Raw genomic sequence first — 13,456 nt, forward strand, 5'->3', positions numbered from 1 at the left:
TGCTTCACTGTACCGTGCTTTACAGACTTTGCACTTTTACAAATTGAAGTTTGTGTCAACCTTGCATTGAGCAAGTCTGTTATTCCCTGTCAAGCAAGTCATTGCTTACCTCCTGTCTGGTGATAAATTTTGTCAATTCTCATAATATTTCAAACTTTTCCATTATTATTGTACCAGTTATGGTAGTCTGTTAACAGTGATCTTTGACGTTATAGTCTCGACATTTTTTAGCAATAAAATATTTTAAGATTAAGGCATGTACTTTTTTAAAAGACAAAATGCTATTGTACACTTAATAGACTGTAAATAGTATAAATGTAACTTTTATATGTACTAGGAAACAAAAAAATTCATGTGACTCACTTTATTTTGATATTTGATTTATTGTGGTAGCTTGGAACCAAACCTGAAATCTCTCTGAGGTGTGACTCTAGTACAGTAAGTCCCCTGCATGCGAATGAGTTCCATTCTGAGAGCACATTCCTAAGTCCAATTTATTCGTAAGCCTAACAGAGTTAGCCTAGGTACCCATATAATACATCAGCTATATAGTGCTATCCTGTAACAGGCTTATAATACTTTTCACAGAAATAATATATAAACACAAACACACACGCACGCACAAAACAAACATTTTTAATCTTACAGCCCAGTACCCTGAAAAGTGCAGTAGTAGAGTGCAATAGCTGGCCTCCAGGGGCTGGCATCGAGTGACCAGGCGAGAAGACTTACTGACTGGAGGAGGAAGACGAGGTGGGAGATGGTAGAGCTGAAGGATCGTCAGCGATAGCAGATGGAGGGCGAGCCATAATGCCACTCACGCCCGACGGTGATGGCAGAGCTTCCGGTTCCTTGCAGGAATGAGATGCACATTCACACCTACATCTTTGAAAGCTTGCAACTTCAAAGTTTGTGTGTAAGGGCTTACTGTAAATGTTTCTTAGTGCAATGCCTCTCCATGCAGATAAAACAGAAATCTCAACCTGGTAGAGAATAAAACATGGGGTGGGTATTATTTTTCTCCCAGTAACTGCTACCAACTTTGTTTAATACCATCTCAGTCTGCTCCAATAACATCCAGTCCTTTCAGTTTTAAAAGTTTTATTTCTGGTAGACACACTTTCCGCCACATTCAGATATTATTATTTATAACCTTTGCCTGGTTTAAAGTCTTCCTTCTCCACCCCTGTGGAGCTCCTGCTCTGCTGCAGCTTGCCTCAGGCTCCCCTCTCTCAGTTCTTTTTCCCCAGTCCCTCAGGGATGAGGATGCGGTGAGGGAAGGAGTTGGCTCAGCAACAGCTCACACATCTGGGACTCCTCTCTTTAGGGCAGTGGTTCCTTGCTGTGCTCGCTATTGTTGCTGAGGTGGGGTTGTTGACTTCTGTTTAGACGGGACCTAGGCTTCCATTGCCCTAGTGCTTCTGGTGCCGAGGCAAAATACTCTCACATATGATTCCTTGGGCTTTGCCTTCAGGGCTGTGTCACCTTTAGGGGCTGTCTCACCTTCAGAGGAGCTAGTCTCTCCAGTGTTATTGGTAGCAACTTAACCTATTGCACCCCACACTGAGGACTGTGGGAACCTTCAGAGACCCTCCCCTCAGCTATCTTCAGAACCTTGGGACCCTGGGTGAGAGGCTGAGACACCACCTCTGAGAGTCCCTGGACGCCTCAGCTCCCAGGCGAAAAGTGAATTCCCTCTCCCCTGGATGGATTCAGGTAATGATGTGAAAGCCCACTTTATAAACCATTTTTGGACTTCCTTGGGCTTCCCAGGTGGGACTAGTGGCAAACAGCCTGATTGTCAATGCAGGAGACATAAGACTCAGGGGCGACCCCTGGGGTGGGAAGATCCCCTGGAGGAGAGCATCGCAATCCACCCCAGTATTCTTGCCTGGAGAATCCCATGGACAGAAAAGCCTGGCAGGCTATAGTCCTTGGGGTCACAAAGAGTCAGATACGATTGAAGTGACTTAGCAGCAGCAGATAGACTTCCTCATGGGGGAGTAAATAGAGAAGACATTATCTGTCCTCAATATATCTCTAAATAAATGAATGAATGTAAAAAAAAAAGGTCATGTTCCCTTAAAATGGAAGCAAGAATTTTCTCTTTACCATTTCTTTCTAATTTTTATTGTTAAACACTGTAATTTATGGGTGTGAGGCATATTTTGTAGCTGGAAGTGAGGGCATAAGCCTTTGGGCGTTGAGTCTGTGCCGCCTTCTCTTTGAGAGGGAAGGGCAGTGCAGGAGAGCAGCCTTCTGGCCTCTGTTCCTCATCCACTTTCCGGTATAGAGATAGTCATTTTAGTTATTGTGAGCCTCAGTTTTTTTTGTCTGTAAAATGGGCGAAATTATCTCGTTGACTTCCTACCTGAGGGTTTTACAAAGACTTAATGCAACGGTTTGTAGGTTGGGATCTTTGAACGCCCCCTCATTTGGATTGTGACAACCCCCAGAGTATCTCTAGGCATTTTTGATGTCTTTTGGGCGCACATCTATCGCTAGGTGAGACATCTGGTATGAATGAATGAATGACTTTAAGCTGATTGGGTGAGAGCCATCCTGGGGCCTGAGTGGTTTGAAAAGATTAGGGATTTACGCTGTTCTATAGAATTTAATGGGTTAGACAACAAGGTCCTCTGCATCTGCTTTCCCTGTGGTTGTGTTGAGTTTTATCAGTAAAAGTATTGTATCCTTCACACTGAAGAAGGAAAATATATTAGGTCGGTGAAATGATAAGAATAAAATCAATGTATGTAGAAGATTTGGTGGCGCTAGTGGTAAAGAGTCCGCCTGCAATACAGGAGACACAGAAGATGTGGTTTGATTCCTGGGTCAGGAAAATCCCTTGGAGAAGGAAATGGCAACCCACTCCAGTATTCTTGCCTGGGAAATCCCAAGGACAGAGGCGCCTAGGGGGCTGCAGTCCATGGGGTCGCAAAGAGTTGGACATGACTGAAGCAACTGAGCACAAGATTTGTAAATGCCCAATTTTGTTGCAATTCATGAAATCTAAATTGAAATAGAATGTAAAAAATTTTGGAGGTGGAGCTACCAGTAGATCTAGGTCCATCAGATATATGAAGACATACAAGCAGGGTAACAAGGAGGAACATGCAAAATGCTTATTTCTCAAATTCATGAGACTGAGGTTTACTTGGAACAAGGGTAGTTAGTCAAGTGGAGGAGAGGGTTGGGCTCTGGCTAAGTCCTTGCTGCCTTGGTAATGGCCCTGTCCTGAAGTTATGGTCAGCGCAGAGAAAAGAGCCTTTCAGAAGTGGGATAAATCATTTTGATAGCTCCACCCCCATGGAGGGTGCTTGTATGGAGATAGACAAGGAGAAAGAACACAAGAAAGGGCCTGGAAGTTTGCACAGGAGGTTCTGCACGTCTGGTGTTCCTAACCCCGTCAGCCCAGTCATGGCCAGTGTAAATAAATCAGGCATTCATCAGTCAATTCTGTTGCTCCTGTTCTGCCTTCCCCCATTGTTTTGCTGCTGCTGCTGAGTCACTTCAGTCATGTCCGACTCTGTGTGACCCCATAGACGGCAGCCCACCAGGCTCCCCCGCCCCTGGGATTCTCCAGGCAAGAACACTGGAGTGAGTTGCCATTTCCTTCTCCAATGTGTGAAAGTGAAAAGTGAAAGTGAAGTCGCTCAGTCATGTCTGACTCGTAGCGACCCCATGGACTGCAGCCCACCAGGATCCTCCATCCATGGGATTTTCTAGGCAAGAGTACTGGAGTGGCTTGCCATTGCCTTCTCCGATTGTTTTGCTACTTGGAAGAAAATGTTAGAGGGGGTGCATTTCTCACAAATTGTTAATTATTTTTTTTATCAGGATCCAAAAAAGGTTTATAAGAGCAGGTTGAAGGTGGGAATGAGAAAACCAAAATGGAACTATTTGGAAATAAAAGAAGTAAGGAAAGGGCTTCAAAAAAGACACGGAACTATGTGGGAGAGAAAGTTTTATTTATAGACTGTATTATGTACATATTTTCAATTGAGCTCTTATCCTTATCTTTCCATGTGAAAACCTAAAACAAACAGAAGAACCACACCATTTTGCCAGCAGGTGGCACCGTAAGAATCTCCTATAAGAAAAGGGTGGCAAATGTAAGCAGGACCCTTCAGATTTTACCTTTCAGGAAAAGTCTAGGCGTCAGTGTAGATTCATATTTTTGGTGACATTAGCAATATGCGTATACTGCTCTAGATGGCTTCAGAAGAGTCATCTTTCCACTTTTCACCCAAGCGTTGCTCATTTAGTGAAACATTATACTCCCGTAAAAGGGAAAAAAGACTAAGGTTTAAAATAAAATCTATATCTATATATTTGTATTGTTTGCTACAGTTGCTAAAGTGATTATGACACATGTTACTATGTGGATACAGTGGATGATTAAAGATGAAATAACTTAGATGGTCATCCTGTTCTCACATCCCTTTTCTGCTCTGAACCATGAGGATTCCTTGTGCCCGAAGATCTCCCCAATGCTGAGCAATCTCTCAGACTCAGGGGGGATCCGATGCCGGAGGTAGTGAGCTTTTCTGGCCTTTTCAAACAACTCCAAGTAGGTTGATGTTTGGGGCTTATCTTTGAAGTCTCCTCCACCTTCCACGGGATCCAGGGGGATTTGCTTCTCAGTGGTGTGGTCTGGCCTTGTGTTGGCATCACTTGATCTGGTCTCACCACCGTGTGTCGGTTCAGTATCGCCAGCCGGGCGGGAACTAGGGCCTCCATCTACAGCGTGGGTGGAGACGTCTTGATTTTGACAGAGAAGAGAGATGCTCTCGTTGGAGCCTTTTCCTTTTGGTGGGTTTATAGAATCTTTCTCTTGGGCTTGAAGCTTCTCTTCTATGAAGCGGGAATTTCTGTTATTTTGATATAGTGACTGCCTTTTGCTTTTCATGGGGTCCTTAGGACCAATGTGATGGAAAGGAGGCATCTGGGACTTGGTTTTGGATCTTTCTTGGGTTGTATTTGTTGTCAGTGTGCTGGGAAAGAAGATAAGAAGAAAAAAAATCTCTCAAAACTGATGAAGAGCTAATGTTCAGCATTTTCGAATTATGAGACCCTGGCTCCTTTCTGTGTGATATTAACTGAGGTAATGACATGGGTGGACAGAGGATGAAGGGTGAGAATGGGTGGTCACATTGTGGGGAAATGATTTTTCTTTTTCTTGTAAGCTTTTTATTTTTACATTGGAGATTGGAGTACAGCCATAACCGTGTTGTGATGGCTTCAGGTGTGAAGCAAAGCCATGCAGCCATGCGTTCACATGCGTCCATGTTCCCCCAGACTCCACTCCCTTCCAGCCTGCCACATAACACTGAGCAGAGTTCCCTGTGCTATACAGGAGGTCTTTGTTGGCTATCTGCTTTAAATGCAGCATTTTTCTTAAGAAGGAAAATGCAGCACTTTCTCAGGGGGAGGATGATTTAAAGAGGTCAGTTGAAAGAAGGACTCAATGGCACATGCATTATTTTAGTAAGCATCTTCTTACCTAGCTTTGTTAGCCTGCAGAACTCTGTGCTTCTGCCCTCCCTGTGATGAGAGCATGAGAACATCTTCTGGTCTCTTCTGACTTCCATTCCCAAAGTAAGAGCAGAGCTTTTTCTTGATGATATCTGCTTTGAGTTAATTAATAGGTGCTATGAGTTGAAATGTGGGTTTCCCAGGTGGAGCTAGTGGTAAAGAACTTGCCTGCCAATGCAGGAGACATAAGAGACACAGATTTGACCCCTGGGTCTGGAAGATCCCCTGGAGAAGGGTATGGCAACCCACTCCAGCATTCCTCCCTGGAGAATCCCATGGACAGAGGAGGCTGGCGGGCTACAGTCCATAGCGTCGCAAAGAGTCGGGCGTGGCTGAAGCGACTTAGCACACACATACACAAGTTGAACTGTATCCTCCCCAAATGTCATACTCAGAATGTAACCTTATTTGGAGACAGGACCTTTACAGAGATAATTAAGATGAGGCCTTTAGGGTGAGCTGTTGACCAATATGACTGGTGTCATTATAATGAGAAATTAGGATATAGAGACACAGGTTGAGGGAAAGTGAAGGGAAGATGGCCACATACAAACCAGAGAGAGAAGCCTGCAGCAGACACTTCTTTTCAAGCCTTCAGAAGGCACCATTCTGCCAGTACCTTAATTTTGGACTGTAGACCTCCAGAACTCTGAGAATACATGTCCGTTGGTTAAGCCACCTAGTTAATGGCAACTTGGTAGGGTAGCCCTACAAAACTAGCACAGTAAAAGAAGGAAGAGAATGCCTGAACCTGGTTCTCTGGGCAGAGAAGTCGTATATGAATACCACTGGATTACATTACACAATAGGCTGATCTGGCATGAGGAATGGAAACAGGAAAAACCTAAGGCAGTTCTCCAGTGTTTACCCAGAATATGTCATAGAGGATTTAGAAACACTGAGGTCAGAGGTTTAAACTGGCTGGGACCATGGAGGTTTTGTCTGAATGTTTTACTTGGCAAGCATGATGTTCTCAAATCAAAATGACTGGGTGTGAGCCATACACAAAGCTGGGGTCCTATTGCTACATCTGCCTTGATTGTGTGACCTTCTACCCACCTGAGCCAAGAGTTGCAACTGCTGGCCATGAGTAAGTGCGTTTTTCTTTCTTTGAGTTAATGTTTCAGAATCTTGTAGTCATAGCTGCTGTAGAGGACCTGGTTTATTTTCAAGACATCTCACGAGCTGGTCACTTGCAGTTGAAAATGTTGCAGTCATTTGCTCTAAGGAAAGTGAGTTCCCTAAACCAACACTGGAGTTGGTAGGCACCAGGCAAAGGAAATATGACCAGATAAAGGGCCTCTAACTTATATTAAACTCCTAATATTCTTTCATCTAATAACTTCTTGGTGAGGTAGTCAAGGCAAGAGATCGTCCTTTTGGGGTCCCTCTTCTTCTGCTGTCTTGAGTGTGTCTGTCTCTGTGCGTGTCCCCATCTAGTTATCCAATTTAACAGGGATGTTTGGGTGCCTACTTTGTGCCAGGGAGTATATTCTTGACTCTGGTTTTCTTTACCTTGGACATATAATTAATCATAAAGCTCTGACAATTCTGCATTCTAAATATCTCAAAATTCCGGCCCCCTTAAGATGCAATCTCACTCTCCAAATGTCTTAATATACTCTTTTTTCCTACCTGACTAATGCCCTAGTTTAGGCCTTTAAACCCTGGTCTGAACTCTGGAATCCTTCTATCTGGTCTACCTTAAAGTTTTCTGCCAGAGTGACCCTTATCGCATTTGGACATGTAATCTCCCCATTTCCAAACCCCATAGGGTGAAATCTAAACTCTGTTGCAAGATCTGTGAAGCTATTCATGATTGGAGACCCTGCCTGCTCCACTTTGCCTTTAAATATTACACCTGCCCCTTCTTGTCACACCCCTCCAGTACTGAGCAACCTGTAGCAGGTAATCTTATGTATGCACGTTTGTACACACTGTTCTTATCGTGTTACCGTGTGTAGAAACATTCCATGTGTTCTCATGACAGACTGCCCACCACCCCTCCTCCACTCATCTTCATTCTCTTACTCCTCTAAGATTCTGTTCATACCCTGTCTCTTTGGGGACATCTTGCCTGAGCCCCTCTGATAGACATGGGAACATTCCCATGCTTCTGTTCTACTCTGAAACAATGAATTTAGCAATTAGTATTTTCTGTTATAATTTTTTTGTGAGCATAGTTACCTTCTAGTCCAAATGTGAGCATCTTGAAGGCACAGACCTTGCTTTTCATATTTGCATTCTTGCCTCTATTGGAGTTGCTGTGATAGTGTTTTGTAAAGTTTGGCCCATGAATCACCTGTCCCAGAGTAATTTGCCTTAGTGTCAACTCAGTTAAAACTGTGGACTTTGAGCCTGATTCCTAACCTACTGATGTAAATCCCTCTAGATGAGGACTGGGAATATGTAGTTGAAGCAATCCACCAACTAGCATATAGTTGAAACTCAGTAACAAGGTCATTAAATGAATCATGGGAATATATTGCCTAATACAGTGCCTGATAAATACTGAGACTTAATTCATATTGTTTTCTTCCTTCTTCTCTAGTCTTACTGTCAAGGAGTCTGAGGCACAGAGAGGATGTGACTTTCTAAAGTACACAGAGACAGAGACCCCTGAATCAAAGCTTTCTGACTTCTGTCCAGACTCTTTTCATACCCCTTGTCTGTCAGGCAAACACTCTAGTCACCAAAGACAGCCACCTCTCTCAAATGTGATCTTTTGAACATCACTTTGAGAATAGGTATCTGGTCTTCAATATCCTTTCTGAAGGAAGTGTGATTCAACCAAATGGTTTCTAAGTTCTTTTCTGTTCTGTCAGCTCTCATTCTTAGTTTGGTTTAACCATTTGTTACAGACAAGGAAGTTTAAACCAGAGAAGTTCAGTTGCTTGCTCAGTTACTCCTCATTAAAACCCAAAGCTGGAAGTTAGAAATAAATCCTAGGCTAGACCTCTGGATATTACTCGTGGCCCTTGTGTCCATATATTAGCTGTTGAGACCTAGATGATTTTACATTGAATTGTGATACCTGACTTTCCTCTAGAACATGCCACATCATTTTCAGGGCTCCAGCCCCTGCCTTAAGTAAGAAGGGATTATAGTTTGAAGAGCTGAGATAGATAGATCCATTCTATGCTATATATTTAAATATGATCATTTTATTATGGGAAAAACAAAAATAGTTTCTATAAATTTTATAACTATGACAACTTTCAACAAAACTGTAGAAGAGTTTTAATCCTGTAACAATCTTTTACTGATTGACTGATAACAGCAAACAGTTACATGGCACTTATTTTGCATTTAGGTACTGTTTCAAATGCTCACTGTATCCTCAAATGACTCCATGAGGTAAGAAACATCATTTACATCTTATGTTGGAGAAAACTGAGGCAGAGGCAGGTCTAGGAAGCTGCTCAAGGCCTCACTGCTGGTAAGTGATAGACTCAGGATTTCAACCCTGACAGTTTGGGTTCAAGTCTGTATTCTCAGCCACCACAGTTTAATGGACAAAGATGCAATCACTGAGCAGGCAGTTGTATTTCCTTATTTTTTTATGGAATGGTGTAGACAGCTTTGGAAAGTCTGAGATTCTGGATACCATTGTGTAGCCCTTCCTTCTGTGAAGATCAATAGCTTACTAACTAGAAATTAGCGTTTGAAGTTAGTAGTGTTAGTCTTGTTATAATTACTAAACTGTATAGTCTATGTTCATTGGATAGTCTTCTAAGTAATGTGGACATTTGGAAAGGATTATTTATTGGCAACAGAAGGTTTTATGGGAGGGAATTATTATAAAGAATGTGAACTCACAGTTTCTGGGTAAAGACACCTCTTTGGGGAAATGACAGAAATACTTGCTGTTTGGCTTAAGAAGACAATGAAATCATAGTACCAATACACAGCAATTGCTTTTGCAAAATTTTCTTATCTAAGCACAATCTGCAAGCTCTAGTGTCAATACACTTTGGAGTACAAGAAGGATAAGTTGAGAAATTCACTTTCTGCAGAAGAAAGGAAGACCTGACTCAGACTGGTGTGCTGCAAACAGCCGAGTGCTCTGCTCAGCCGCAGCAGAGGTCAGCCACTGTTATACACGCCCTCTGGTCACTAATCCCAGGGAATTGTTTTTTTTTTTTACTTCCTTTTCATAAGATGACTTGCACATTAATAGTTACTCAGTGAATGTTTGCCGACCAGGCATAGAAAAGAAGTGAAACCAAATCAACCCAGAGATAAGAAAGTAGAACACTAAAGCTTTGAGCCAGAGAGAGCTCATTTAAAAGACTGGGAGCCTGAGAAGTGTTAGCTCAGGAAGGTTTGCATGTGCACTGCTCCAGGGAGCTGGATCACTGAGGGAGAGAAAGGTGGGCAGCCTAAAGTCCAAGTTGAGATAAAAAATTCTCTTACTGAGTGTCCAGTCTCTGAAAGGGCCCTCATCACCAAGTAGGGGGTATTACTCTCGCCTCAGCCAAGTGATGGCTGGCTGTCCTGCTCTGCCTCTCCCCATCCTGGAAGCCTTACCTTGCTGCAGCCTCTGCAGTTCTTTCTGGAGCTGTCTCTGCTCCCTGGTCAGTGACTTCACGTGGTACAGGCAGATATCCTCTAATCTCTGCAGTCTTTGGCTGAGTCTGGCTTCAGCCTGCTTTGCACTTTTCCTCTCCAGATCAAAGTGCTTATGCAGTGGTCCCCTGACCATATGCCTCTCCATTCTCTTCATGATCTAGAGGCAATAGAACCAGATTCTCTCATTTACCGTGTCAGACCTGATAAAGCAAAATGGCGGCCCTGACCCTGGCTTTTAATCGGAAGATCAGTGTTTGAATCCTGAGTATTTCTGAATATATAGCTACCTAGTCAGATTAAGTTACATTATTAGAAAACTTTTCCCTGTCAACTAAAAATTTATTCACAGCCTTAAAGTTGAGCCTTATGTTTTATTCAGTGGGAATTTTGAGAACTTCAAGCCTGAGAGGCAACATTTCAAGTAACCCTGAGAAAACTGCTTTAAAGAGGAGGTGATATATAACTATATATATATTCTAATATATCATTAGGGTATATAGGAGTTTGCAACAAAGGGCAGGTGGTGGGAACAAAAGATGACTGTTAATAAGAGAAAACCAGATATCTCAAGTTAAAGAATTTGGCGCTTTTCTTTGTATGGGAGGATTCAAGAGTCTGGACTCACTGAAATCATTCCTTTACCATGCACCTCAGCTATCTGGGGCTAGTATCCTGTGTTTTCATGTTCTGAGTTTCACTGTGTGGAGTGACTGCAGTCTGATAGCTGCTAGATAGCAGATATTTTTTCCTTCCTGAGTTCCCTCAGGGCTAACCAGCTCACTAGTGGCGGTGACTGCAGTTTCTGTTAACTGTGGCAATCTTTGTTTACTGATAGGGCAGATAATATTTCATTTATCAGACCTAACAGTAGCTTGATTTTCCAGTGTGACATGGAAGTATCAAGGGCAAAGTCATTTCTCTGAGCCTTAGTTTCCTTGCCAATAAAAGAGTGATAGATTATAGGCTCTGTATACAACCCCCAATCAGGTTGCTATAAAGATCAAGTGAAAAGTACATGAATAAATTTTAGGGCAAAAATTATAAAAACACTTTACAGATATAAGCCATTATTCATCCTATGAGATAAGTTCCTTCTACTGTTCTTTAAAGACTCCTCAAAAGCCTGCTCAGGGCCCTGGAGAGGATCTGGGGACTTAGGAGAGAGCCATTCTGGAGCCCCTTCAATTCGTTAATTTATGTACGTGAGGGTCCATGCGGCCTGTAATCCTACCATGTGCCAGGTGCTATGCTGAGGGCTGAGGGTAGTGGTGAATGAGACACAGTTCCTGCTTTCAAAGAACTTTCAGATTTACAACTGTGGAGTCTAATGTTGTTATATAGCCACTAAGTCATGTCTGACTCTGTGACACCATGGACTGTAACCTGCCAGGCTCCTCTGTCCATGGGATTCTCCAGGCAAGAATACTGGAGTGGGTTGCCATTTCCTTATTTCAGGGGATTTTCCTGACCCAGGGATCAAACCTGCATCTCTTGTGTCTCCTGCATTGACAGGCAGATTCTTTACCACTGAGTCACTTGGAGTCAAATGGTACATGCCAAATCTGAAAAATCAGTATTTCAAAAGGTGGGGAGAGTGGGATCTGTTGGTTACAAAACAGTCCAGGTATCCAGAACAAGTAGTCTGGGTAGCTGAAAGGAGCTCATCTTCCTCCTCGGACTGTGTTGTGCTAACAGGCAGGGACACATATTTCCTCCTCAAAATGCATCTCAGAGCTAGATGCACAATATGTGCCCAGGATACAGATGGATTACTCTTAATAAAGCTTTGGTGGTAATAACACAGGAAAAAGCTTAGCATTACAAGGGAGGATAAAGTCAGGACACAGGAGAGACATTTTTAAGACAGCTAGCTTTTAGTCTAAATGTAGACTAAACTTTTATTAAAGAACACAGTGAGTAGCACTTACCTACAAATCCAGGGTTCTCACTGTGAGAATGCTGCTTGCTTCTTTTGCTATGCCCGGCTGAGCTTGTTTTTCTTCAATAAATTTAAGAGCTTGGTGTTGGGGAGGTGGGGAGGTTAGAGGGAACTTTGGAGAGGGTTGTGGGGAGAATGTTGAACACACTTGAAAGCACTCTTCCATGCCACCTCCCTCATCAGGAATGCTAAGTCCCTGAATGTGGGCACCGATCCCAGAGCTTGAAACAGCTCCATGAGTTAAGGGAGCCTGCCAGCCTCCAGCCTTCCCCTCGATGGGCCCACAGTGCTCCTTCTCGGCTGTATCCATGGGAGCCAAGAATGAAACCAAGGAGTGTCTTACTGTGCTCCCAGAATCTCTCTCTCCCCACCCCCTTCCACTCTTTTCCTTCTTCTTTGGCCATATCATTCCCCACCTCCCTTACAGTGTCCAGTCCTTACTTCTTGGAAACCAGATCAGGTTCTAAAAGAAGGCACTCTGTTTTTTTTTTTTTTCCAGATTGTGCGCATTTTGTGCAGGAGAGTAATTTGTTTATTTTGTATTATCACATTCTGTACTGACTTTCTCCAGGCTTCTAACCATGTATGTTACTTTAGTGCTTATTTAAGGTTTTCAGAATTGTCACAACGGACAAGTAAAGTAAAACTTAAATCAACTTTTGTGATCATATATTGGGCTCTGTGATAGAAGGTCAGCTGAACTTTTGTATTAAGTGGGATTTTTACTAGTGCCTTAAGGCTTCATCTGAAAATGAGAGGCATTAATGTGCCACAGTCTAAAGAGAACTGCCAACACCAGGACTTATTAATTCCCCCAGAGCTTACTGACAGGCAGTTAAATAGACCCTATTACCCATAGTCATCACCTAGCAAACAAGCTATTATAAGGAGATTACTGGCAAAATGGAGAGGGAAATCTATTATTCTCTCTGTAGGAGGTAATGCCTTTCCCATTTCTTCCTATGAGGTAATTCTCTCATCTCCAGAATTTAAATGAATGGAATGGGGTTCCAGGAGATGGGGTTCCAGAAAATGTTGTGCCTACACTTCATGGCAAATAGATGGGGAAGCAGTGGAAATAGTGACAGATTTTAGTTTTGGGGGCTTCAAAATCACTGCAGATGATAATGCAGACATGAAGTTAAAAGACGCTTGCTCCTTGGAAGAAAAGTTATGACCTAGCTACACAGCTTATTAAAAAGCAGAGACATTACTTGGCCAACAAAGGTCTGTCTAGTCAAAGCTATGGTTTTTCCAGTAGTCATGTATGGATGTGAGAGTTGGACAATAAAGAAAGTTGAGCACTAAAGAATTGATGCTTTTGAACTATGGTGTTGGAGAAGACTCTTGAGAGTCTCTTGGACTGCAAGGAGATCCAACCAGTCCACCCTAAAGGAGATCAGTCCT

At 42.8% G+C, this 13,456-nt stretch overlaps 1 protein-coding gene across 2 annotated transcripts; it reads right to left on the bottom strand.

Annotated features, from left to right (window-relative positions):
* Positions 1-3,961: 3,961 nt before the first annotated feature.
* On the bottom strand, positions 3,962-12,241 carry CCDC190 (coiled-coil domain containing 190). 2 transcript variants are annotated; one of them, XM_055403319.2, is made up of 4 exons: positions 12,039-12,241; positions 10,069-10,267; positions 5,507-5,633; positions 3,962-4,997 (listed from the first exon to the last, which is right to left on the bottom strand). In XM_055403319.2, exons 2-4 carry the CDS (start codon positions 10,262-10,264, stop codon positions 4,418-4,420), a joined length of 903 nt encoding a protein of 300 aa, XP_055259294.1. In that variant the 5' UTR covers positions 10,265-10,267; positions 12,039-12,241; the 3' UTR covers positions 3,962-4,417. The 2 variants fall into 2 exon arrangements, with proteins under 2 accessions (XP_055259294.1, XP_055259295.1); XM_055403320.2 differs by having other exon boundaries at positions 5,507-5,630; positions 12,039-12,234.
* Positions 12,242-13,456: the final 1,215 nt, after the last annotated feature.

The sequence above is a fragment of the Moschus berezovskii genome, chromosome 4, assembly GCF_049115385.1.
Source record: "Moschus berezovskii isolate FMDL1 chromosome 4, NW_MosBer_1.0, whole genome shotgun sequence".
Taxonomy (NCBI): Eukaryota; Metazoa; Chordata; class Mammalia; order Artiodactyla; family Moschidae; genus Moschus; species Moschus berezovskii.